The following is a 26,654-nucleotide window of genomic DNA, read 5'->3' as shown; positions in this document are numbered from 1 at the left end:
GACGAGAGGACAAGAGGGATTAAATAGAGAAAACCTAAGAGGCGGGAATAAACTGCAAGTGGAACATAATGAGGGACCAGGGGAAGCTACTGATCAGGAACGAGCTACAGGGGTGAGAGAATGATGAGGTGATGGGAAACCGGTGAGGGGAAAGCCTGGCAGGGAGACACGGGGTCGGGGCGAGTGACGCAGACACCGAACACGTGTGGAGCTGTCAAACGGCACAGAATTTTTGGCATGTACATACAGTATATGTAGTCTAAAAACCAAAAAGCCATGACATGAAATCAGATTTTTACAAACTTAATCCAAACCACATCTGTTTATAGTTTGAAATCTGATTAACGGAAAGAATTTCAGTCTAAACAGTCAAGACCGGATTTCAAGTTTTTCATTTTCATCATTTGGGACACAGTAGCTGTGTCTGAATTCGCCCACTATCTCCTATATAGTGCACTATATCGGGTGTCCGCCATTTTGTAGTGTTGTCCGAATTCTGAGTAAACAACTCATTCCCTACATTTTTACCCACAATGCATACTGATTTTGAGTGTACATCCGATGTGTGTACATCCAAATTTGACCATTGCTCAGCTCTCGTGGCATCATGGGATAGATTATTGTCCATCCAATGCACACTCACAAATCTCGGCGGAAGCAGTAGACCATCTACTGTTTTTTGCATACTGAGGTTTCGGACATACTATTCATGACTCGTTTTCGTCTACTATATAGTATGGAAGTAGGTGATTTCATACGCAGGGTATGCATCCATTACTACAATGTAAAATGTAAATAGGTGAACATGTCCATGAATGTGTAAAACACTTATTTCACGCTTATGTCACCAAGTGAGTTTTGTACCAATCACAGTAAACATCAGCACAATCTCCAGTGTTTGTACTGAGCGCTGCTTTCAGGTGGTTGAAAAGAAATCACAGAATAGAAAGCATATTTACAAGACATACATACGTGTATAGAGAATGTGAAGCTGACGTCACGTCCTATGTTGCATGTTGCAGTGGCGCCGCCATCTTGGGAGGATAATACTCCACTGCTGTTATAGTTTTGATATGTACCGTTTCTTGTTTTGGTTAGACATGTGGAGAAATCAAAATTGAAAGAACCATGGGCTTTTCTTGAACAACTCTGCTTAATGATATTGCAGTTTTTAACACAGAAAGACTGACCTACCATAGTTATATTTCCTAATCAAACAAGAAAAACAAAACACTGCATTGAACGCACTAGCAGCCATCCTCCCAAGATGGCGCAACATTCAACGTGGCGTCACATCGATTAACAAGCTCTATAGGCTTTCTGTAAACTTTCTTTAGCTTGCACATCTGGGATTTATGTTTGCTTTGTTTATTCGTGGCATAAGCACCAATGGCAACACATGCTTTTTTTCATGCCGATGAAAACTGGCCATATTTTCTTTTTTTCTTTCTTGCTGTACTCATGGGACTTCCCTCCCCTTATGTAATATTTTCCATATATTTGGTGAGAGGAAGGGCATTGTTCATTGTGCTCTGCAGCGGAGCGCTCAGTTCTAGCATGGAGATCACAAACTTGTGTGTATGTATTTAACCTGTCTTTGATCTCTCATGCCAGTGGAGACCATAGTGATTTGTTTTCTGTGGCTGTTTTCTGGGTTTTGAAAAGAAATTTGTCTTAGCAGCCACAAAAAAAATTCCACTATTGATGGAATATTTGCTTGACACAGAAGCTGTACTTTAAGCTAAACTTCCGAATGCTTTTGCATCACATAACAAAGTATCAAACTAAGTATTTTAACGAAATATAACACAACTTTTAAGCACATTTTCAAAAAATAATGTTCCTTACATGCTGTTTTTAATTGATAAAACAATTAATTCACTCCTAGTAAACGTAATGAAGTATAGTCATTCTGCCAGGGAATCTGTGTGACACGTGTACTTAATATTGCCCACTTGGTTAAAAGCGATTGGAAAGTGTCTCATAAAAGTAAAGTTAGTTTTGTGAGCAAGTCTGGAGTCACTTATTTGCAGATACCATTTTGATTTTCTAATTCAAATTCTAATTGTTTAATGCAGTGTGACTTAAAGGTCCGGTTGAACGTGCAGTTTCTGCCAATCTCATGTTAATCTTGAGTACCTAAAGAGTAGTATTGCATTCTTCGTAACTTGAAGAGTATTTCGTTTGATCACATTTATGAAAGACAGATACAGCTGTACGATTATTTCCATAAACAATTACTGGTGTGGGGGGAGGATCTAAATCATGAGCACACAATACATCATCGCATTATCCCTGCATAACTATTGATTCACTACAAGTTCGGGTTGTTTACATTATGCACGTACGCACCGATTGCCAACAAAACACAGACATATGACTTAGTTTCACTTACCGCGTGCACGGTTCATGTCTGGCATCTTTTAGCGCTGGGACCGCTCCATCTATCAGTTTCAAATGATCTTGAGATCCATTTATATCCACTGTTTATATAACATCCATCACTGAAATGCAGTGAATAAACAAACACACCTCAACTTCTCTCACTATCGCAAGAGTAACAAGCTGTAGGCCCACATCGCAGCCAATCTTGACTGAGCGCAGCCAATCTTGATTGTAGGCGGGTCTTCCTATCGCTCGTCGGTTGACGTGTGGGTGGGCTGTTTCTTTCGCCTTGCTGTGGGTGTTCTGCTCCGGGAGAATTGCCCAATAAGGGACTAAGAAAAGTTGTTATGTAACGGTTTTTCATGTTCGAAAAAAACTTTCCGAAACCTATACGAACCTTGGGGGAGTGTATAGAGCACAGAAATACTACGTAGTACGTCCAACTAATTTTTTTGATAAGTTGACCATGTTAAGCATGAGAAACCAGCACGTTTAACAGTGTAAAGAAGTCAGAATGCATGAAACGGTGTTAAATCACCCCTTTAAGTGTCAAAATACTTTTATGCTACTGTAAACATAAATAATGTTCCTATTAAGCAGACATGTCTATGGCAGCTGTTTCATTTAGCGATACGTGAAGGTATGACAACACATGGCCTCAATAAAGACTTCATGTGCTGTCTTTCCCTCACGCATGTGCTTGCATGCAAAAGACACAATGGTCAAATAATTTTGTTTATTAAGGAAAAAACTGTCTCAGTCATTTACATTTATACATTTGGCAGACGCTTTTATCCAAATCGACTTGTAGTATGTTCTAGGTGTACGGTTGATAATTTTGTGTGTTTCCTGGTAATTGAACCTTGATGTTGCAAGCCCAGATGAGCTAAAGAAATCTGAATCATGTTACATACTCGTACTCAAGACATACATTTCATTTGAGGAGTAACAGCTGGCTGCAAGAATGCCCTTAGGTTAAGAAAAGCGCTTTGGTACAGTACTCTCATTATTACAATTTAGGGGTTTCTGAATGTAAGGGTTTTCTTGCAACTAAGCCCAGAACCTTGTCATAAGAAAATCTCATGTCTTTTTTCGAGTTCTCGTCAGTAGAAGTTTTCTGTCTGTTATTGTGATCCCAAAGGTTACTGCCTAATGTTGAGCCAAGACACATAATACCTCATAACTTTTCACTCACCGTGAAGGTGTCGGGAATGTCTTCATTACATTTATGATTTCTTTAAATGTGCATAGAAGAAAGAGTTTTTGTCGTGGTTTTCAGGGCCATGACTAAAATTTACATTTTTATGAGTCGGCCCACTTGTTGTTATACTGTGAAGGACAATAGTGCCCCCCTCAGGAGCGGATTAAGGTGGCCAGGGCTCCTAGGCTGCTTTTTGTGTGAGGGCCCCCCTTAGGTGGCTTTCAGGTGCCTTTCACGCTTACAGTTTAGTTCGGAACGGGGCACGGTTTGCATGAAAAATTGCTAATGTGAAATCTGTCATGCGAACTCGGGTGCGCACCAGCATACCAAACCCTGCACATGGTTACAATTTAAACAAATGTAAGAGATGATAGCTTTGGTAATTTACCTTGGATTCAAACAAGAGTGAGCATGCATTGTATTTGCGCATTGCGAATGGAATCAGAGCGGCAAATGAATGGTTTCCTGAAAATAGTCTGTTTGCAAGCAGCAGAAAGCTGTCTGCATGCAACGAACTGACAGCAAGACCAAGTGTCGTTTATTCTGCTGCGCATAATAGCACCAAGTGAATAAAAAACACAATACAGTATATTGACCCGTGTTCTGTTTACTGTCATGCGCTGTGCACGTTTGTGATGGCGTAGGATGAACGCAAATGCACCAGGTTCGATAGAATCAAGTTGAGTGTGAAACCAAACCAGTGTTGCCAGATTGAGCGGGTGTCCGCCCAATTGGGCTTCTTTTGAATGGGTTAAACCGGAGAAAAATGCATTGGGCAGGCGGACAAAATTTGGGCTGCGTATGAAATTAAAATCCCGCTCAAGCAGCTTGCGCTTTTATTTAGTCAAGTTATTTCAAAACGTTCGAAAATAATGTGTAGTGCAGTCATAAACACATTATTCCTTAACACAGCCCTTATCGGTTCCTTAATTGATCACCCAACCTGGCAACACTGAACCAAACAAACACTGCGGAGGGCGGAGGGCGCCGGGAACAATCACACTCGGGTTCGGACCACAGCAAACACGCCCAGTCTGAAAACCTCCTTAATCATTATGCTTTACTGGAAAAATGTATATAGTGCGATACATGGTCCACACGCAAATAGTAAAGTAAACTGACATACACACACATTGAGACAGCAAATACAACAGTGTTTCCTCAGCAGACACCAGGAGCTAGAGCGCAAGCTCCCACCGCTTTGGTAAAAAGAGAAAGCGGCAAGGCTCGCGTTGTCCATCCAGTTTAATACAAGTAAATTTATACGCGAAATATTAACGGCCCCTAAAACACCTCGGTGGATCTTTACTGAGACACAAGAAGAGAGAGACATATGATGCACATTTAAATATGTCATTAAAGCAGAAGTTGTTCAGTTCGGTTCCATACACACTGCATAAATGTGCACACATTAGTGAACCGTGCGTCTACAAAATGGCATTAAACACTTAAAATATAGCAATATGCACCAATGTCGTTTTGACTTTTACTAAACTGTCCACACTTCTTATTAGTTACAAATGCAACAAGGGTATGAGCATCTTACCTCTACATTCTTGCACGTAAGGATTTTTATATATTTTTTATAAATCCTTACTTTCCACCTCTGTGCATCAAATGCATTTTATCATATTGAAGAACGATGACATTGTAATGACAACTTACAGTAAGCCTGTGGTCATTTAATACTGTAGCTTTTTGCCGGAAATCGTTAAGTTCTTTTAAAGTGACTCAAGTTGCAGGACATTATATATTTTGTTTTCTTTTTATGTGGGAAACTCCCCAGGATGTGATTAAGCACATGTTTGAGGTTTTACACCCTACGGGCATGTTACCCTTACCTCCTATACTTCGACACGACTACAAACTGGAGTTTACAACCTTTCATGACACACTATCTCTCTCTTTCCTTCTGCATAGGGACAAAAAGGCCACCCTGGTCCACCTGGCCACCCAGGAGATCAAGTGAGTTCACTCCATTAAATTAATAGTATCTGTACATTACATAAAATGACATAAAAAATATTCAAATGCCTGTTATAGCACACTTCTCTGAAATCAATATTTTTAAGCGCAAAAAAACAAACAGAATATGGGTTTACCTGTATCGTGTAACTTTGTGATAATGTGTAAAATACACCGGTGAGATTTATATTTAAAACTTTCATATAAAAGAAGCATTCATCCATCACATTTGAAGCATCGACTGATGAAAGCTTTTTGTTAAAAAGGTTTATGCATCTGTTTTGGCTGCGTCACTTGATGTGACCGTCTGAAATGGCCTCAAAACTATTTTTCTCACTCCATAAAAACACGCTGCATGTTCTCACCTATCAGCACATCAGTGGCGTTCTGGTTAAAGAGCACATTTCAATTTCACATTTAGATGTGTTGAGTTATAGAGTGTAGAATAAAAGTATTGTATAATGAATTCCTCATTGTCTCCATTTCGCTATACTGTGCCGGGCCACACAGCGTCTCTCCCATTTGTCATATTGACAACAATGGCAGTACATGAATAATACAGAACCTAATTGCAGACAGGCAATAACATGTTGTTCTAATAGACAGGCCTTTTACCCCCCTCTCTGTCTTTCCGTGGAGCTTTGGTCTTTCTTTTCTATAAGAACAGTGTCCAATGCTAATTATATTTTTATTGTAATGGATTCTTTCCTTCTTTATTCATTACCCACAGGGAGAAAGAGGACCTGATGGAAGCCCGGGTGCCAAAGGTTATCCTGGCAGGCAGGTGCAGTAAATCTTCTGTTGTGCTGCTGGCATCACAGATACATTTATAACGTGATAATTTCATAAGAAAATATGGGGCTAAAAGGATCAAGACTTGTGTTGGAGACTGAACGAGGTTTCAAAAATGACTACCTCTGTTTTAGACTCTCTGTTAGGATTTGTGACTATAAAAATGATGAACAAAATGGATATTGTATTATGCTACCATAAAAATAATCTTTTCTTTGGGTGCCAAAGCCGTAAATGATATTCAGTTGTTGGAAAAACAGTAAATGGAAAGAAGTTAGCTTCCAATCATGTCTTACAGTATACAGTGTAAGTTTATGAGGTGTATTTCATAATACCTACTAAAATACAGCCTTGGAAAAAATTAAGAGACCTTTTCAAAATAATTTTCAGTTTTTCTGAATTTACCATTTATAGGTATGTCTTTAGTTAAAATGGTCATTTGTGACCCTGGACCACAAACCAGTCTTAAGTAGCACGGGAATATTTGTAGAAATAGCCAAAAATACATTGTATGGGTCAAAATTATCTATTTTTCTTTTATGCCAAAAATCAGGATATTAAAGGAGTGGTATGTAATAATTTTACTGTATTAAATCAAAACAATACCTTAATATGTTTGTAGACATTTAAGAAACACGGCAAGTTCATATATTGGTTTAAACAATGCTATAGCCAGTTATTCCACGCTGAAATGTGCGTTCCGTGCCGCAATGTCTGTTTTTGTTTTGGTCCGTGTGACTCCGCCCACTGACGATTTGCCCACTAGTGTATTTTGTCAGCTCGGTTGCCAGTTGGTGACAATCACTGCATATTTCAGCAAACAAACGGTCTGGGTCTGAGCAGATTCCACCCTTTCCGGTACTATCACGTTGAAAACTTAGAAAGGATTACTATATTATTTTACAACTTACGACGAGTAACATACAATTTTATTACGGTTATTTAAACGAGACTGCAATATGGCCCGTAAATGTGACCTCCGGAGGACGCAACCTCTGAGACAAGCTGCTGATTGAGTGATATTTGCAAACAACAAAACCACTGCAAACGTATAAATTATCAGATAAACTTACAGTGTAAGAGTTTATGCTTTTCATTACACTCTTGTAAGTGTCTGGCAACTCCTGTGAGCGTGGAATCTGAGGAGGAGGAGGGGCGGGGAAAAACCCTTGCCATATTTTGAATTTGGACTGCGATACCAAGCTCAACCGCTAGGTGTCAATGTTACATACAGCTCCTTTAAGTCAAGGTTATGTTCTATGAAAATATCTTGTAAATGTCCTACCCTTAAATATATTAAAACTTTATTTTGTGAGTGGATCCAGCTAAATCGCAACCAAAAATGGCCTACAAACATCGCTCACTCCTGCCCTCTCTTTGGGAATTACCACTCAAGTTTGGTATCCATATAAAGCTTAAACTTTCCGCTTTCAGGTTCATCTATTCTCCACAACGTCATTACAGCGGTAAGCCAATAGAGAGTGTTAAAACAAACCTGTTTCTTCACAGATTAACAACTTCAAAGGCCATTTATTTTTGCGATTTAAAAAAAACTTGCACCCTCAGATCCCAGTTTTTCAAACTTTCAAAGTTGTATCTCGGCCAAATGTTGTCTTATCCTAACAAACCATATATCAATGAAAAGCTCCTTCTCAGCTTTCAAATGATGTGTAAATCAAAAGGGATTTTTCTCCCCTTTTTTGAGCGAATTTGCAAACGTGACATGAATAACATAAAATTCTAGTTATGTTGCCCCTGCAATTCTGTGTTTTGTCTTTTTTAAAAAGCTGTTATTTTTAAAGACGCTAAATTGTTTTTTATTAATTAAAAATATTTCGTTTGTGTGTTTGCAGGGTTTGCCAGGACCTATAGGAAACGTGGGACCGAAGGGAGCACAGGTAAGGGACACTGTTCACAGACATTTATTGTGGGAATTGTGTTTCATGTATCTATTACCGTCCGAATGCTTTGTGTTGTGTTATTTTCTGTTCATATTCTTGCCATTTAATGTTAGATTATTCTCCCTCACTTGTTTAGAAAGGTGAATGAGCTTTTATGGTCAGGAAGTTGCTCATTTATAATTGGGGAAGCTTGTTTTCCAGTTTGGTTTTATAGGACATTTGAGAGGCACCAGAAAAGGAAATAGTTGATTGTAGTTGCTTTCATTATAAAACCTCAGAACATCAGCTCTGGAAGTACCGTCAGCTGGATTTTACATTATAATTCCACCCTTTAGCTCTTGTAAAGTATATGCCAGCTATGTACACTACATCCTTTTTCCCTCTTGTTAAGGCGTTTTCTATTCTCTCCTCGGTGCCAGTGTCAATTTTAATGTACACAATAATAATTATTTTTGTATTTTTTAATTGTTTGCATGTATTTCCTATATGCTTTTATCCAAATGAGAGCATTTTTGTGGAATATTTTGTTATATTATTACATCATTGGGTGCATCATCTCATCATGTTCACATGTTTTTGTTCTCTTGTATGTTCAACCGTGTCATCCAAGCCCTAGCCGTCCTGCTGAATGCCAGTGTGATCCCTGCTGTGAGGGTATGTGCCCTTGGACTACATCGTGGAAGCCAGCACCATGCAGTCCATGGGCATATACACTTGCTTCAAGGCCTAGATCTTCACAGAGCGACCAGTGTCCTCACAAGACCTTTTCGACCTTTTCGCCTGCGATTTAGAAATGGCTATTTGGACCATGTTTTCTAAATCATGTCTGTTTGTCCCTTACACCTCCGTTTTAGGGCTTCATTGGAATGTCGGGCGTCTTCGGTCTCCCCGGTCCTGATGGAGAAAGAGTGAGTTTTCCTGTTGTTTCCGTTCGTGTGCATTAGAATGTCTGTTTAGTCGTCTTGGTTTTAGTTTCCCCTTGGAGAAAATGGTAAAGGATGAGAACTCCCACCGGTACACATGCTTTATAATGGTGGCTTGTGAATTCAAAACACATCCTTTGAACGCGAAGCCTGGTGAAAAGGGCCACACTCCTCTAAAACCACAGAGATCCCCCTTCAAAACAGTAGTTAGTCTTAGTTCTCACAATATTTGCTCAGTAACCTTGCGCCGGAGAATTCCGGCCTGCGGTGCCGTGTGGAAATAGGACTACAAGCCCCTGGGAGCTGGAATATGGCCCGCTGTGGATTAGCCAGATCGTGTCTCCTCTTTTCAGAGTCATGAGTGAACCTTTTGTGTCCAGATGAACGGAGAAGAAAGACCTTTCAACATCTACTGTGATTGTTTAATAACGCATTTGCTTTTCTCTCGTTTCTGTCTCTTGTACCTCGCTCTCCCTCTCTCTGCTGTCTCCTGTTAGGGTTTACCTGGCGTTCCTGGGAAGAAGGGCAAGATGGGTAGGCCGGTAAAGTTTTCTCTCACCATCCTCTCCAGACAACCTTCTGTGAATGATTTCTGTGATTTGTAACCCATTCACGCTGCTCAGAAAGTAAATGTTTGAGAGCAGTTTGCTTTGAGTTTATTGCTATCTGAAGTCGTAAAGCTTAAAGCAGCCGAAACGGATTCAAAAACCACTTTCGCTCGGCTTTTCCATTTCCTGGCAAGCTGACAGTATGTGCGCATGTACAGAAGCTTACACAAAGCATTGCTGTAAAAGAGCCAGACGATATGATTGTTCAAATCTGTCATATGATATAACACTTTATATTGGAATTGTCTGTAGAACTCAGTTATGTTTTATATTTTTTTACATTTTATTCTATTTTATTTTGAATGGGGAATAATAAGAAATTTATAAAAAAACAGGCTGGATGGACTGGGGAGAATATATTCTGGTTGGGCAATTTGGACTATAGACTATTTTCCTAGTAATTTACTCGTAGTTCATTTATTGCATAATTTTGATATTTTTCTGTGATTCATTTGACAGATTATTATTTAATAGATAATACATAAGAGAAATATGTCATTTTTGTTTATTGTCAGATGGACATTTTTACGGCCCAAGGAATATCTGGGGGGCACTGCCCTCTAGCCCCCCCAGACCCGGCCCTCCCACGTACTTTTTTACATTTGAACTTGCCTTCATTCCCCTTTATTATTTAAATTTACTTTTCAGTTACTTATGTGTTATTATTTTAATATATAAACCCTTTTCTGACAAAACAACATTATATTATAAACTATTACCTACCATAATTTTACTGTGATACTGTATATGATGAGAAGTTGTGTCTGTTCTGGTGTTGCGCAACATAATTGCCAAAGAGAAACAGAACTCAGTCATAACATTATCATGAGTCATAAATCCACTAATATTCTCCGTTTTCATTGTTCCTGACAAACTTGCCTGGCAACAGTAAGAGCTATCTTGTTTTCGTTCTGTGGAAAGAGGGTAAATGGTACTAAATCACCCTCACTTATTAAGTCTTTATTATTTTTTGACCCCAAATCAATCTCTATTTTCCCCATGACTTTGGCGCTGTGCGTCTACGTATGTTCTAAAGAATGTGAAAAACTTGAGTAGACTTAAGAAACTCTACAACCAGCAATTACGTAAATTTCTCTCCAAATCACAAACATGGTGCCAAGCACAGATCCATCTGTTTTTTATAAACATTTTCTATCTCTGCAAAGACTGCGCGTGGACGTATACATTCACCGTGTACTGCCTCTTGCCTCATGTTAGAGGATAAAAAAAGAACTCATGTGTTGACTTTGGCCCTCGGACAAGCACACGTTTAACACACAGCAGAGCGTGACGTCATAGCTCTTGTCTTATATAATGTAACAGTAGACAGAGGAGAAACAGCTCCGTCAGCGAATCCCTGGCGGTTCTCCTCTGGCTGCTGGCAGTGTGAGGAAACACTCAGGGATGGAATTTCCTGCAGGCCTCATGGCGATGAGAACCGAGCGTGTTCCTCTCACCACTACGCTCCGTCGAACGGCCTTTTACAAAACAGAATACGGTGTGGCGAGCCAATGCTGACTGTTTTTTTTTTTCTTTGTGTTATTTATTTCATTTATGGATGAGTTTTTTGTATAGCTTTTTAATCACTAAAATACTAAGGTCCATTCAGTTGCAGCACAAATGCAAATTCCTGGAAAGATTTGACCGTAAGCTGTCCCGTTAAAGGGATAGTTCACCCAAAAATGAAAAATCTTTCATCATTTACTGAACCTCATGTCATTCCAAACCTGTATGATTTTCTTGCTTCTGTAGAACACAGAAGAAGATATTTTGAAGAACGTTGGTAACCAAACAACATTGGACCCCGTTGACTTCCATTGTATGGACACAAAACTACTGACACATTTCTCAAAATATCTTTTTTGTGCTCCACAGAAAAAAATGTTTAGTTTTGGATAAAAAATATCAAAGTGTCAAAAATTGACACCAGACTTTCAATTTGCCACTGTTCAAATGGTACAAATCTAAATATAATTGATCTATGTTTTGCTCTGCTAAGCTTCTGTCTCCCACATCTGTGCTCAGGGCTTTCCGGGTGATTTGGGGGAACGAGGACCACCGGGACCCGACGGAAACCCCGTAAGTTGAGCTACAACCATGTGGCCCTTGGTTTTTTATGCTCATCATAGATGCCCTGGGTTATGTTTATAATCAGGTTTAGAATATTAGGAGAAAGGTCTCGCAAACCTCTGCATATGCCCTCTTACCGTCAGTGATGCGCACACACACACACGCTTATACAAGCTGACTAAGCCACTGAAACCTCCGCAGTCCAATAAATACCTTTTTGATTTCTGCCACCACAAAACACACGAGTCTTTTGGGAGTCCGATGTGCACCGCTGTGTGTTGATTCATGAAAAACTGATGATGAGGAAATCAGCTGTCACTACCAGGGTCTACAGAACAAATCTGCTGTTCTCATTACAGGGCTTGCTTCACTTCTGATCGTTTTACCACAGTCTTTTTCTCTAAAACACTCAATATTTGTCATTTTTCTGTTTCCATGTCCCAGCAAGACTTTTTGGTCAATAATTGTGATATATTAGTTTTGTTTTCAATGTAAATGGTCAGAACTTGTTGGTATAAGAGTTTGTCTATCTGTCTGTCCATCGATCTTTCTGTCATCTACCATCTACCTGTCTGTCTGTTCATCGGCTATCCTTCCATCTGTCTATGTTTGTCTATCTAACCTTCTAAACATCTGTCTATCTGTCGCTCTGTATATTTTTCTGCCCCTCTGTCTGTTTGAATATCTGTCTGTCTAACCATGTGTTTGTCTGGCGGACGGGCGACTTATGTACCCGCCCGATCCCTGCGCTCTGCAATCGAACAACGTCTTGTGGTGCCGTCCCACAAAGGGAAAAAATCACTCTCACGCACTTTCTCCGGATGTGTTCCACGACTCTGGAATGATCTCCCTCTTGCCACAAGATCAGCAGATTCTGTTGCGGTCTTTAAGAATCGGCTAAAACCACATCTCTTCCGTCAACATCTGACCCATTAGTACTTTGTTTTTCCCCCTACTTCTACGTCGCTTTGGATAAAAGCGTCTGCTAAATGACTAAATGTAAAGTAAATGTCTGTCTGTCTCTATCTGTCTGTCTGTCCGGCTTTCTGTCCATATACCCTTCCATCTGTCTGTCTGTCTGTCTCTGTTGAGCCATCTACTGTTTATCTGTCTGTCTGTATGTCGAGCGATCTACCTGTCATCTGGTCTATCCGTCTGTCTAATGTTCTGTCTGTCTGTCTATCTGTATGTTCTGTCTATCTCTCTATCTGACTTTTTGTCCATATACCCATCTTTCTGTGCATCCGTCTGTCTCTTTGCCTCTCTGTTCAGACCGTCTGTCTGCCTGCCTGTCTGTTTGTTGAGCGATTGTCCCATCAGTCTGTATGTTTGATTGTCTATCTGTCTATCTAATCATCTGTCTATCTATCCATCTACCCATCTGTATATATTTCTGTCTGTCTGTCTATCCATTTATCCATCTGTCTGTCTATCCGTCTATCTATCCGTCTATCTATCCGTCTATCTATCTATCTATCTATCTATCTATCTATCTATCTATCTATCTATCTATCTATCTATCTATCTATCTATCTATCCATCCATCCATCCATCCATCCATCCATCCATCCATCCATCCATCCATCCATCCATCCATCCATCCATCCATCCATCCATCCATCCATCCATCCATCCATCCATCCATCCATCCATCCATCCATCCATCCATCCATCCATCCATCCATCCATCCGTTTGTTGAGCCTTCTATCTATCTGCCTGTATGTCTGTCTGTCTGACTTATCCATCCATCCGTTTGTTGAGCCGTCTGTCTATCTGCCTGTATGTCTGTCTATCTGACTTTCACATAAGACTCAAAAATCAACTTGAGCAATTTTGAGTCTGTTGCACACAGCAAATACACAGTCGCATGAACTTTGTCAGCAAACATTGTGCTCTCGCACCATCTGTCACAAAAGCACACTGGAGCTGTCTGTCTGAGCGCCAAACCTCTCAAAACTCTTTAACCACACTGTAACCGTACCCATATCACACAGAGACTCCACACGCTTTTCTTCTCAATCCTTTCCCTTCATCAGCGATCACTCGGCAGGACCAGCCAACCCTGTAACAATCTATCTCCTGTCTTTCAAAGAACAAGCAGAGGGAAAATACACTGGGGATTCTTTTGGTGAGGGAGGAAGTAGGTACGGCAGGTAGCAGCCGTCCAGTCACGCCACACAACAAGCCCCTCTCTGTGTTCCCCCCCTGTGCTCGCTGAGGGGGAGATGAAGGCCACAGATTAGCCTGCCTATCAGAGAACAGAGGTTAAGGCTTTGTTATTCTCAATATCTGCTCTCTGCTTTTCACAGGGCGAGATGGGGTCTCCAGGTCCAGTTGGCATCCCAGGCCTTATTGTAAGTAAACCAGGTCCCTTTTTGTTCCCTCATGTTTAAATACGCTGTCCATATTCTGTTGTCATGTAAGTGTGATAGGCCGTGTTTATGAAACAGAACCACCTTTCTGTGTAAAGGCCCGTTCACATCAAGATTCACATGTGATGCATTATTTTTCAGTACACAGGACAAAATTCTAGATGGACAGGCAGTGATTTATTTTTCTAGAATTACTGTTAAAATACTGTGAGCCTGGGGACTGTAGTGTACATCGTGAGTTTGTAAAAGTTTTGTTTAAATGTGTAAAATTAATAAATAGTGTTCACAACTTAACAAGCGGATTGTTGCGGTGTGGACGCTCTTAAATTTAAAACAATATTCAAAATGTTTTATATTTATTTTCTTTAGTGTGAATGGGCCTTAAATCAATTATAAAGTCTACATCAATTGAATCATTGGATGTAATTTATCAATTACACAACAAATTGTGGTTTTACAGAAATGTATTTTGTTTGTGTATCATTGTGTGCAGTGAATAGTAGTTCATGCTTGTATATGTCTCTTTAATGACAGGGTGACATGGGCTCTTCTGGAATTGTGGGTCTTCCTGGAACAGTGGGACTGAAGGTGAATTATTTTTCAACACATTACCAAATTGATGTGGATTTATGAAATGTGTTTTGGAGATTAAGCCATTTAATTACAGTGTTTCTCAGTCGCTTTGGAGCATTTCTCGAATCATTCTTAAAATTAGCTAAATAATATGTGCATTTCTCAGAACAATTTGTACAAACTGCACAACATCATGGATTTCCTGCAAAAGTGTGTAACTTGTTCAAAATAATAAGAAACTAATTTTCTTATGTGCACAAGTGACAAGATGATGTGAAGGTTGAATAACTAGTTTTGAAAATTTCATTTCTGATCTGAGAAATGCTCCAAAGCGACTGAGAAAAACTGTAATCTAAAAAAATGCTGGGATGTTTTAACCCATGGTTGGGTGAAATATGCATACTTTCTAGGTTAATTTATACCAACATTTGGGTTGGGTTCGTCCATTTTTTTACCCAAACAACCCAAAATATAGTGTATAAATTATAAATATCGCTGTTGTCCTTCTGAAACCTTGTACCTCCATATTTCGTAATTTTCTTCATAAATCATTTTTATTAGTCACCCTTAATGTTTGTCACTGGGTTTTGCAAATATCTAACTCATAAAAAGTATTAAAAAGTGCAATCATTTAAAAAGTTTGGTGTTTTTGTTTAATTTCCTGGAAAACAGCAAATTTGGCCATACGAGGTTTCAGAAGGACAGGGACTATATGTATTTTTATTATTTCATTTTAATATAGCACCTTATAAACAATTGTGCCCATTATTTGTATAAACTTAAATCTTGTTGGTGTCGCACATGCAGGGCGTGCCAGGAAACCCAGGGGAACCAGGACTGAAAGGTGATAAGGTGATCTGAATACTCTTTATTAGCTTTTGTTTCTTCTCTATTTGATTGCAGCAGTAGATGACTTTAATGTTAAAATGTCTTAAACCAGCCAACGGTAATCTGGTCTTCCATTGTCAAAACAACTTGGAGCGTAATCAAGCTATACATTTTTATTAGTATGCGTGTTCCATGGGATTGAAATCCATAACCTTTGCACTGCCAACACCAAGTTTTACCAGCTGACCTGCACTTTTCCCAGCACCGTGCTTAAATGTTAGATTTTACCGCCAGGCACTTATTTTTCAAGGATTTGTTTTGGACTCCGATTCAAGTTTCTATGTCTACATAACCTCAGCCACATTGTAACATGACCATAGATATCTGCCGCACTTGATTTGACTAATGATGGAGATTAAACTCCTGCGGCATCCTGGCTTAAAGTAGCTTTTGACTTTGTGTCGTCTCTGTCGACAGGGTGAAGTCGGGTTGCCAGGCCAACTAGGAGAACCTGGATTTCAAGGTGACAAGGTATTTGATGGCTTTTCTCTTCCCTGTTTCTTCATCATCACAGTCCACAGTAAATCATGTGTGTGTGCGATTGTAGTATGTGTATGTTTATTCAAGCATACCAAGGAGAATTTTGTGATAATTCATTGGATTTTCCAGGGCATTCTAGGTTTACCCGGTTCACCAGGTATTCAAGGGAAGCCAGGGCCACAGGTTAATCCACAAGGCTTTTTTATTTATGATAGTTTGCCATTGCCATGATTTATTCTGGCCTTCTTGACAAAGAGCCGCATTAAAGCAAGCTGTCTGTCCCATCATTCTATTAGGGGAAGCGTGGTGATCCCGGGCCGGCTGGTTTGCAAGGTCCACCTGGTCCTGAGGTAATTGTGCTGTTTTTTAATCGTTCCTTCATTTTGTGTTTATTTAAAGCACTGCAGAGGGATGGCCATTCATCTGCGCTTGTTTATAAAGCTCACGCAGTTCTCTTATAACTCAGTGGTAGAGAGTAGCCGTGACAGGGGGAGTCTTTTTTAGATAAAGTGTAATGAATGTTATGAATGCCGCTAAGTTATGAAGACTGCATCTGATTGTCATTCCTTTTCTCAGGGTTTTCCAGGAGATATTGGAGCACCAGGACTGAACGGTGTCGAGGGCCTTAAGGTCTGAACCTTTTGTCTTTATTTATTTACCGATTGTCTTTAGGATTTAGATTTAGCTGTTTAAAGGAGTCATGTGACGCGATTTCGTGTTTTCCTGTGTCTTTGGTGTGTTACAAGTTGTTCATGCATACATTCAAATGTTGTATTTAAAAGCCGTTGTCGTTGAAACACGTCCCCACATTTCTATGTCAGTTCGTGAGAAGCGTTGAAGAACACCGCCCAAAATGTAACGAAAGAAGGCGTGTCTATTCCCGCTGTAGTGTTGTTGTTGCTGCCGCCATGTCGTGGAGACGCTGCGTTTCATTGCACATGAAAAACTACTTCGTTGGGTCTTCCAAACGAGGACACAATTAGAAATCGGTAGTTAAGTTTTATTTACAACACTGTTCCAAAACAGCACAACTCCAAAATCCAAGTGTGTGTAGCACAATAACACCTGCTTGTGCACAAAGGCTGTTTCTAAAAAGTGAGGCAGATCCACCTTTTAAGGACAGTCTGCCGCTTCTCACTCACAGCCTGTAAGTAAGTTTTCATTATTAAAGAAAATTTGCAACTGACTATTCAACGTAAGCTTTTTGTCGTTCCTTCGATCACAAATGCAGAAATGGTTTTATATTTACGAATCCTTGTACCCTCTGGCTGTTCTCCCCTACAGCGTGATGCTACACGAAAAAAGCCAATATAAGTCATTATATTCAGTAACTTTGTCCCCGCTGGACGCAACAAATGCCTCGTTATAATATGTTTTATTGACTTTGTCGGGTTGCGTCGAGACTCAGCGTCAAAGGCAGCTCAAGAGGTTAGCTATAGTTAGCTAATTGTTAAACGTAATAGTTTTTAAAACCTTACCGATCTGTTACGCTCTGGTGGAAAAGTTGTGCTGGCGAAGTTGATTAATCCGCTTGGTCAAATGCATTTTCGAGCTTGAACTCACACGGTACCGGTGACATTATCAGCTATCAATATGCTTTGATGGCTGATGTTCCGAATATGGTTAGGGGCGTTACATTTCCGCCACATGCTTGAGGTATTCGGCCAATCACAATGCACTTGGTAGCAGGCCAATCAGAGCACACAGCGCTTTTCACAACGATGAGCTTAGTTAAAGAGTACATAACATGAGATCATGAACATTACATTTCATGCAGTGTGTAACGTTGCCGTGTTTTAAAGTAAGCAGTCTGCCAAGTTGTAAATCCGAAGGTGAATGAATAACAAAGTTATTGGCTTGGAAAAAAGGGAGTCGACTCTGAATCACGCAAACGAGTCCTCCCTAGTCCGATTCGCGAACCGCTGCGGATTTACGTCACTACATATATAGTCCCCGCCTACGTTTTGCTAGGACTGCCTGCAAAAACTTCACTCTTCTCCCCAAAACACTGTAGCTCGTGAGCCTCATTCGCGGTAGACCAATCACAGCAGACTAGACCATTTGACCAATCCCATCAGACTAGGCTAGCAGAAAGGAGGGGATTAGACAGATGAATCGCGGAACAAATCATTTGAGAGTCAGTCAAGAAGTAAGGTAAGAATAACTGCCTATTATAACAAAATAATAGTGCTTTTACACCTTCTATATACATAAACTTATTGTTGGACACTCCATGAAACCAAAGTAGGACCTTAAAAATCCCTAGTTATGTACTCTTTAAAAATCGAGGCGTTTCAGAAAGGCGGAGCACAGAGGAGCAATAGTAATGCACGGTATGTGAAAACTAATGTTTTTTTTAACCGGAAACCGCATTAACACACTGTATTACACCAAATACACACAATAATGTTCGTTTTAGCCATCCAATATGACCCCTTTAAATAATGCCATTTTTTGTAACCATTCTCAAAATTGTTTTGTGGTGCAGGTTTATTAAGTGACTGTGTACTGACAGGTCTTTAAGGCAAAACAAGCAGTGCAGTCACGAACCAAACACTAGAGGGACTTGACATTGATAAAGACAAGTCAACTATACTTCATTGCTGCTATTGACCAGATCAGAATCGAGTATTTCAGTGTGCTAATGTCATATTTTTGAATGTCCTTCAGGGGACAGCAGGAGCGAGAGGGATTCCAGGTCCTAGAGGAGTTTCTGGCCCGGAGGTACAGTAAGACCTGCTGATGTCCTCATCACAACACCAACCCAGTATTTGTGTATACAGAAATATCATTTTCAGCAACAACATAATCCAAAATCCATTTATACAAAAATGTGTTTTGATTGTACTTGCCTGAAAGAGAATATTTTTCTCTCTCTCTCTCTCTCTCTCTCTCTCTCTCTCTCTCTCTCTCTCTCTCTCTCTCTGTTTTCCACAAAAGTGTTGTCAAAACAGATTTCAAGTGGTTCTCAAAATGACTTAAGATATTTTAAAATAAGTCAAAACAAACATTAAAATAGGCATAAAACTAAAAATCAAGGTATTTTTGTAACACTTTACAAAAGGGTGTATTTGTTTATTAGTTAATGCATTAGCCAACACAGACTAACAATGAACAATACTTGGTTGATTTAGCATTTGCTAACACATTTTCAAAATGAAACGTTTTAACTGTTAACATCAGTTAATGCACCATGAACTTGGCATTAAGAATTTACATTAACAATGATTATTCTGAAAAACTATATTGATCATTATAAATTCGTGTTAGCTAATGTGCAAACTTGTCGTCTCACCGATATTTCTTTAGTTATTTTTATTCTTTGTTCTTTATTCAAGTTTAGATATTTCTAGTTATACCAAGCGCTAGAATATTTTATTAAGTAGAAATTTTGAGTGGGAGTAGATTCATTTATTCCCCGCCAGTGTTTTTAGATTCAGAATGATGATACAAACATACACAGAGTATTTACTGCTTTTGGATCTGTATATGCTGTACTGTTTACAAGGTGGGTAGCAGTGCCACCTACTACATAATAGCGGAAACGCGGATTGCTGTAAAATCTTGTCTCTTTATTGGTGGGGAAAGAGTTAAAGATGCACGTTCTGTTCAGATTTATAATGAGCTTGTTTTGAACCACAGGGCGATCAGGGCCCAACCGGACCAGCCGGACCTCCGGGACTGGAGGTGAGCGCTCTCATAATACCTTTACGCTGGATATATGAACATAATACTGTGACATTGGCATAGTTTCCTGAAGCTGGAGGAGACCAGACTCTTTCAAGCAAAGCTACCCATGCTGCTTCACGTTTACAGTTATAAGCTTCATTCAGTGTTTTACATTTGAGATACATTTTGCTTTATGTGACATCTAATAAAATGCCATCACAGTGGTTGGAAGGATTTGGATAACTATTTAGTTTATGTGGGCCATCTGCACAGACCAAATGAGTGTAAACATCACATGCTGATGTGTGTTAGGTCAAACAAACTAAATTTCGTAATATACTTACATGCTTTCTCACAATTTTAGGAAGATTATCTTAGTTTGCCACATCACTAGATAAATGGCCAGTAATATACGTTGTAGACTGAAGTATTTATTGTAGTAACGAAAAGTTTGAAATGAATCCAAAGCTCATCCTGCAAACAGCTGCACACAGCGAGAAATGACGGCAGTTGAGCGATGACTCATAACACTGAGACTGTATGAAACTTTGCCAAAGGCACTTATGTTTACGCATGTGGCAGCCGCTTTTATCCAAAGCAACTTACAGTGCTTTTGAGTTATACGTTTTTTCATTTGTGCAATCCTTGTGAACCAAACCCATGACTTTTAGTGACACGCTTTACCAGTTGATCTACAGTACAGGCAGACAATAGTTTATTTATAATTTAATAGAAAGAGCTCATAGTTTGAGGCTAAAGTGTCCAAAGAGTTGTTTAGCTAATGATGGCAGAGTGGTCAGACATTAGCTAAGAGCCGGCCTGAGAAAATCCATCTAGTCTCCAACGTAAGCAACTCTGGAGGAGACCGATCCATTTCCGAGCGCTTATTTAATGAAGTTCCTCCCTCTGGGAGCTGATATGTCGCTGGATGGAGGACTTTGGCGTCAGGAGCGGGAGCTAATGAGATATCACAGAGGAGGTTTAGAGAACTGGGAGTTCAGTACTATTGGTCATTTCTGCTTTCTGTTCAGGGCAGACCGGGGAGGAAAGGTTTCCCTGGGAGTCCAGGGGAAGATGGAATGAAGGTAGGTAATTGGTGCCAAATAGTTCCGAAATGGTTTTGCTTTAGGGCACAAGACTTTACGGTGGACATTAAGTGCCATTTTCAATAAAAACGTTTCCTTAAAATCAGGCATTAGGCCAAACAAAATGTAATGTTAATAATATCACATTGTTTGAAATTAAACATTGATTCTTTTGTAAATGCATTAATAGTAAATGTTTTAGTATTAGCCATATTACTATGCGACATACATTTATGCCAAAATTGAACGTAAACATATTTCCATGCTTTAATTTGTCCATTGGAGATTGATTGAAAATTAGCGCCTGAATGAGTTGATGATTTAGTATAAATTATTAACCGTGTTGTCTTTCTGTAGGGTGAGCCCGGGACTACTGGAGGGGCTGGGATGCTTGGTGAGAGGGTAAACGATTTTTGCACATTAATGAGATATTTTTGTATATATTTTCTGCTGGTCAACTTTCAGCATTTTTTTTTTTATTTTCAACAGGGCCTTTTCGGATTCATTGGGCCTGTTGGAGAGACGGGGCTTGCTGGAGAAAAGGTCAGCCTTTATCAGCCATCTTTAATCTTGTTAAATTCAGATTAATCCTGACAATCCTTCAAATACTTCCTGATGTACGCAGGCATGTTTTGCAAATAATACTGTACATTATAACGAAGACCGGGGCAAGTTGTCACACAGTTTACAGCAGTACATACACTACCCGTCCCAGAAATAAGTCACCACCTGGATTTAACTAAGCAAATAGGTAAGAGCCTCCCATTGGATTGGAGGTCTAGGTTCAGCAACGTTATGTGCCCAAAGAATGAGGTCAGCTGACTACCTGAATATAATGAATGACCAGGTTATTCCATCAATGGGTTCTTTCTTCCCTGATGGCACGGGCATATTCCAAGATGACAATGCCAGGATTCATCAGGATCAAATTGTGAAAGAGTGGTTCAGGGAGCATGAGACATCATTTTCACACATGGATTGGCCACCACAGAGTCCAGACCTAAACCCCATTGAGAATCTTTGGGATGTGCTGGAGAAGACTTTGCGCAGCGGTCGGACTTTCCCATCATCAATACAAGATCTTGGCGAAAAATGAATGCAACTCTAGATGGGAAAAAAGGACATGTCAGCAAGAAACAGTCCTCGTGACATATTCCCTATCTGACTAGTCCACATCTCACCTGTTCGAAATCAAACCGATATTTGTGTTTTCTTGCGCAATGAACAGAATCATCTTAGGTTTTTGTTGTTGTCTTTTCTGTTGCTTTAGCTTTATTTGTGGTTCTTGTGTTTCAGGGGGATCGTGGTGAGATTGGGCTTCCAGGGCCACCTGGAGAAAATGGCTCAATGGTAGGCAACATGTCTAGACCTCGTCTCTGTCTTCAAGTCCATCAGGGTCTCTTATATCCACTTAACCTTTAGTCACAGAGTCACAGTAACCCTGCACAGAGCTACAAGGGTTGGCAAGTTGACTCGTGTGGGAAAATACTCAATCAGCCATTTTCCATTCATGAGATAATCAGAAATGTAACAGTCATTTCCTTTCAATGACATAAGGAAATCGTAGCCGTTTGCTGCGCCAAAAGTGGTTTGGGAACAATGTCAAAGTTAAAACCAAACTCAAGCCACTCTAAAGGCAAACCCAAGGGCAACATTTCTGTCTTTCCACAAAGGTTTGTCATCATTTCAACGGTTCCTACATGGTTCCAAACTCTCTGTATGTGTTTGGTGCCCATGACAATAAAACATTTGTAAATTGCAAGCAAAGCTTTTTAACACCTTGCAAGCAAACAACATTTTTTTTATAATATAATAAAAGTAATATCAGAACACCGTAATGTAGCCTATACAAGAGCCTATTTCCTTTTACTTCTCCAATATTAAAATGATTTCCTTTCCTTGTCCCTTTCAAATTCAAGTATGTTTCATAGTACAATGGGGAAGTCTTGTAACAAGTACAAACACACCAAACATGCTTTTAAAGATATTAAAGATTATTGCTTATAATAATGCGTCTAATAATGTTGTTTGTTTTAGGGACACCCAGGGGTTCCAGGTGAAAGAGGACCATCTGGACCACCAGGTACACCAGTAAGTTCATTTTATGTATCTAAAAATCCACTTTTTGTGGAATAAATTGTTCTTCTAAATCGAGTTCTGCATGGGGGACATAGTTCTAATTTAAGCTATACATCAGAGTAAAACCAAACATCTACACATCCCATGTTTACACTGTTTGTGTGTGATGTTTCAGCACATGATAAATCTTTGACGAGTGTAAACTTCCAAAAAACAATATATTTATGCCTTGTCGGCACTGATAGTCCTCTGTTTAGCATGTCACATATAGCACCAGTGCGCTCACGGCGACCCGGGTTCGATTCCTGACTCAAGAGTCCTTTGTTGAACCCTTCTCCCCTATCTCGGTCCATTGCTTTCCTGTTAGCTCTGTAATGCTCATTTATATGTAACTTTATGCATTTGGCAGACGCTTTTATCCAAATGAACTTGATACGTTTTAGCAATATGAATGAAATAAATGAAAAACCCCGACACTCTTCGTGTTCACACAAATGTTGACATCATGCTAGCATTGTCTGGAAATGTCTTCTGAAAGCACTCTGAGGAGGACGGAGAGTCAAACATAAACACTGGACTTTGAAGGGCACAGCTTTCACCCCCGAGTTGTAATCAGGTCAAGTGATGTTTGTTTGCCTGCCAAAGACTCAGGCTGAGTTTTCTAAGGGATGTCTCTCACGCTGCTTGTTACAGTATTCAGTTCTTGTCTTCTTTTCTGTGCTGTCCAGGGGCCTCCCGGTTCCAGGGGACTCGATGGCACCAGGGGACCCAAAGGCCAAAGGGTAATACACATGTTTTTGATTATCAGTAAGGTCCAGATGTGGGAAACAGATGAGATCTAAATGATTTCTCTTAGTCATCAATGGGATTAAATGGAGAGCAAATGTATAATTTCTCCTGAGAAAAGAGCAAGAAATCTCCATCTCCATTGAGTCTCCATCTCAACATCATCACAAACTGAGCTCAGATTAGTCAAGTCTGCAATAAATCAATATTATTGAAGATCTCAAAATGAACCCCAAAATCCCCTTTCCTCGGATTTGCCCAAATTCAGATTATTTTACCTCTACAATCTTCATTCATTTTACACCTCCATCCTCTTCGTGGATTTCAACAATTACAGTCTCGTTTTCTTTCTATTTTTCTTTCTCTTATGCATTTTTAGATGTTAAATTGGTACCTAAATGAAACACAACTTTGTTCTTTATTGAACTTTATTAAATCTTTTGAACTGTGAAAGAGAACAACGTTTGGGAAACACTGTTCATACTGCACAAATCTGATTAGTTTTTCCAAATTCTGTCTGTAGGACTCACTTCGGGGATGTTTGTTAAAATAGTGCAGTCAAATTAATCTGTGTGCGCATCAGTTGCCATAGTAACAACTTAAGCATCCGCAAGCAGTTAGAAACATGAGCAGTAGCTGGCATTGTGGAAATGAAGCATTGAAAGTTGGACATTTTTCCTCTATTCATTACTAATATTAAATAATAAGAATTACTCTGGTTTTAAACCACATGGATACAGTATGTGGTTTGGATCATGCTTGTGAAAAAGTCAAATATTCATGTGTTTTTATTTTGCTGTTCAGACTGCAAACAGGATTTTATTTTTGCTGACTTTCTGGGCAGACAAGTGAAATTACACGAACCATGGTCAGGATATTTATATCTGTCTTTTTTCTACCTCAGCTCAGCAGAAATCTCAAAACATTTGTGTATTTTTTAGGGCTGTCAACGTTAACGCGTTAACGCATGCGATTAATTTTTTCTAATTAACGCGTGAAAAATATTTAACGTAATTAACGCAGCATCCGTTTGTTTTGACATATTTGTCTAGCGTTACATTATGTAATCACGCTCGTATTCGTGTACAGGCTTTTAAACCACTTAAGCGCGATTTTAAACAGTTGCTTTGACGCGTTCAATGAAGATAGACAGCTTCTAAACTGTGGGACGCGGCAAAACGCAACGCGAGGTCCAGTCTGGTGTATACAGGCTGAAGGCTGCGTCGGTGAATCTCTTGTCAGACAGCGCATCCGTGTTAAGTTCTCTTTCGTGCTTGAATGGATAAAACCATACAAGATTACGTCAGAAAGCCCGTTTTGTCGAGCTTTTTCTTAAGCAAGACTTCAAAGTGTAAAATAAAATCTTAAATGAAAGCAAAGAGTTGTGAAAATGGGAGTGCGGTGACGGTTAGATCTGCGTACTGAGACAGCTCTTAAAGGGGCCACGCTCTTAAACGTGCTGCTCTGACTCCTGTCACTAATGTTAATCAAAGAACAAAATAAAAGAAGCTTTAATTTTGTAGCTTTAATGAGAATTCTTCTGCATTTAATTGATAATTTAGCATTAAAGACTGTAAAGTGTTTGAGAACTTCCTTCAATTTCTGTATATTTCATGATAGCTCTCAATTATATTGTTGAATGGCTATAATTAATGTTAAAATAATCAATTTAATAGAGACATCAGTTACAGTACTAATATCAAAATGTTTTCTTTCATTCATAAAATGACGCTGTTAAAGAAATATGTTGTTTCTACATCAATTTGAAGATTAAATGTGAAATTATTAAAATGTAAAAGTATATTTTAAAATATTATTGTTATGTGTGATTAATCGTGATTAATCACAGAAAATGTGTGATTAATCCGATTAATTTTTTTAATCGATTGACAGCACTAGTATTTTTGCAACCTCTCTAGATGAAATAAATACGTTAAAGGTCCAACTTGTCATTTTTTGGAGGATTGACAGAAATGCAATATAATATACATAACTATGTCTTCAGAGGTGTATAAAGACCTTACATAATGTAGCGTTATGTTTTTCTTACCTTAGAATGAGCTATTTCTATCTACATACACACACTGCGGGGTCCCTTGCATGGAATTCTCCATGTTGTTTCTACAGTAGCCCTAAACGGACAAACTGCTCTAAAGAGCGCGTTTCATAAATATGTTATCTCCTTCGGCAAAGAAGTGAAAACGTGACGTCATCTAAGTTCTGTGTCAGCCATCGTAGTGCTTCAAAAGGGAGGGGCGAAGGGTGGAATGAGCTGTTGGTTGCAGTTCGCAACATCACCGCTAGATGCCGCTAAATTTCATACACTGGACCTTTAACCGATTGTTTTCACATCAGTGTTTTAAAATTATTCATCATCACTGTTTCTTCTTAGTAGTTAAATCATTTTAGCATTCTACGCTTTAGTTTAGTAGCGGAGTTATTGTGTAATAGTGCTTCTGGCCAAATCTGTGATTAATGATAATGTCTACAGTACAAAACACAATGAATCTGGAGGAATCAACACATTGGAACAGACCCATCGCTTATTTAGAATAATACTACTTTGTCATTAAGACTGTTTATAGACGACTGTAAAAAATTAAATCCAGCTGCAGTTTGAATAGGGGTTCTTTAGAAGTGAAACAAAACAATCAATGAAGGAGTCCGTGCCACCCACGGGGATCCGCTCGGAATCAATGCGCGTCCCGGATGATAAGGGCCAGCAAGAGGACAGAGTGCCATCAGCTGCAGAGAACCTATACCAGAATTCTGTGAAACTCGTGTCTTAGTCATTCGGTTGTGAAATAGTGTTGGGTGTTACGCGTAATGGGAACATGTAGGCTTCTGGTGGGAAGTGAGGAGAAACTTGAGGATTG

General features: G+C 39.4%; 1 protein-coding gene across 2 annotated transcripts in view; it reads left to right on the top strand.

Annotated features, from left to right (window-relative positions):
* Positions 1-26,654, top strand: part of col27a1b (collagen, type XXVII, alpha 1b) — a 72,194-nt gene that overhangs the window by 28,476 nt on the left and 17,064 nt on the right. For both annotated transcript variants that reach the window (XM_057325030.1, XM_057325036.1), the window contains exons 8-28: positions 5,507-5,551; positions 6,282-6,335; positions 8,197-8,241; positions 9,099-9,152; positions 9,665-9,709; positions 11,801-11,854; positions 14,156-14,200; positions 14,753-14,806; positions 15,599-15,643; positions 16,097-16,150; positions 16,289-16,342; positions 16,456-16,509; positions 16,736-16,789; positions 18,830-18,883; positions 19,802-19,846; positions 20,860-20,913; positions 21,271-21,315; positions 21,403-21,456; positions 22,210-22,263; positions 22,951-23,004; positions 23,721-23,774. In XM_057325030.1, the coding sequence (XP_057181013.1) occupies positions 5,507-5,551; positions 6,282-6,335; positions 8,197-8,241; positions 9,099-9,152; positions 9,665-9,709; positions 11,801-11,854; positions 14,156-14,200; positions 14,753-14,806; positions 15,599-15,643; positions 16,097-16,150; positions 16,289-16,342; positions 16,456-16,509; positions 16,736-16,789; positions 18,830-18,883; positions 19,802-19,846; positions 20,860-20,913; positions 21,271-21,315; positions 21,403-21,456; positions 22,210-22,263; positions 22,951-23,004; positions 23,721-23,774 (1,071 nt within the window). The remainder of the gene's footprint in view (positions 1-5,506; positions 5,552-6,281; positions 6,336-8,196; positions 8,242-9,098; positions 9,153-9,664; positions 9,710-11,800; positions 11,855-14,155; positions 14,201-14,752; positions 14,807-15,598; positions 15,644-16,096; positions 16,151-16,288; positions 16,343-16,455; positions 16,510-16,735; positions 16,790-18,829; positions 18,884-19,801; positions 19,847-20,859; positions 20,914-21,270; positions 21,316-21,402; positions 21,457-22,209; positions 22,264-22,950; positions 23,005-23,720; positions 23,775-26,654) is intronic.

This window comes from Triplophysa rosa, linkage group LG2 (genome assembly GCF_024868665.1).
Source record: "Triplophysa rosa linkage group LG2, Trosa_1v2, whole genome shotgun sequence".
Taxonomy (NCBI): Eukaryota; Metazoa; Chordata; class Actinopteri; order Cypriniformes; family Nemacheilidae; genus Triplophysa; species Triplophysa rosa.
This window is presented reverse-complemented; position numbering and strand designations above follow the sequence as displayed.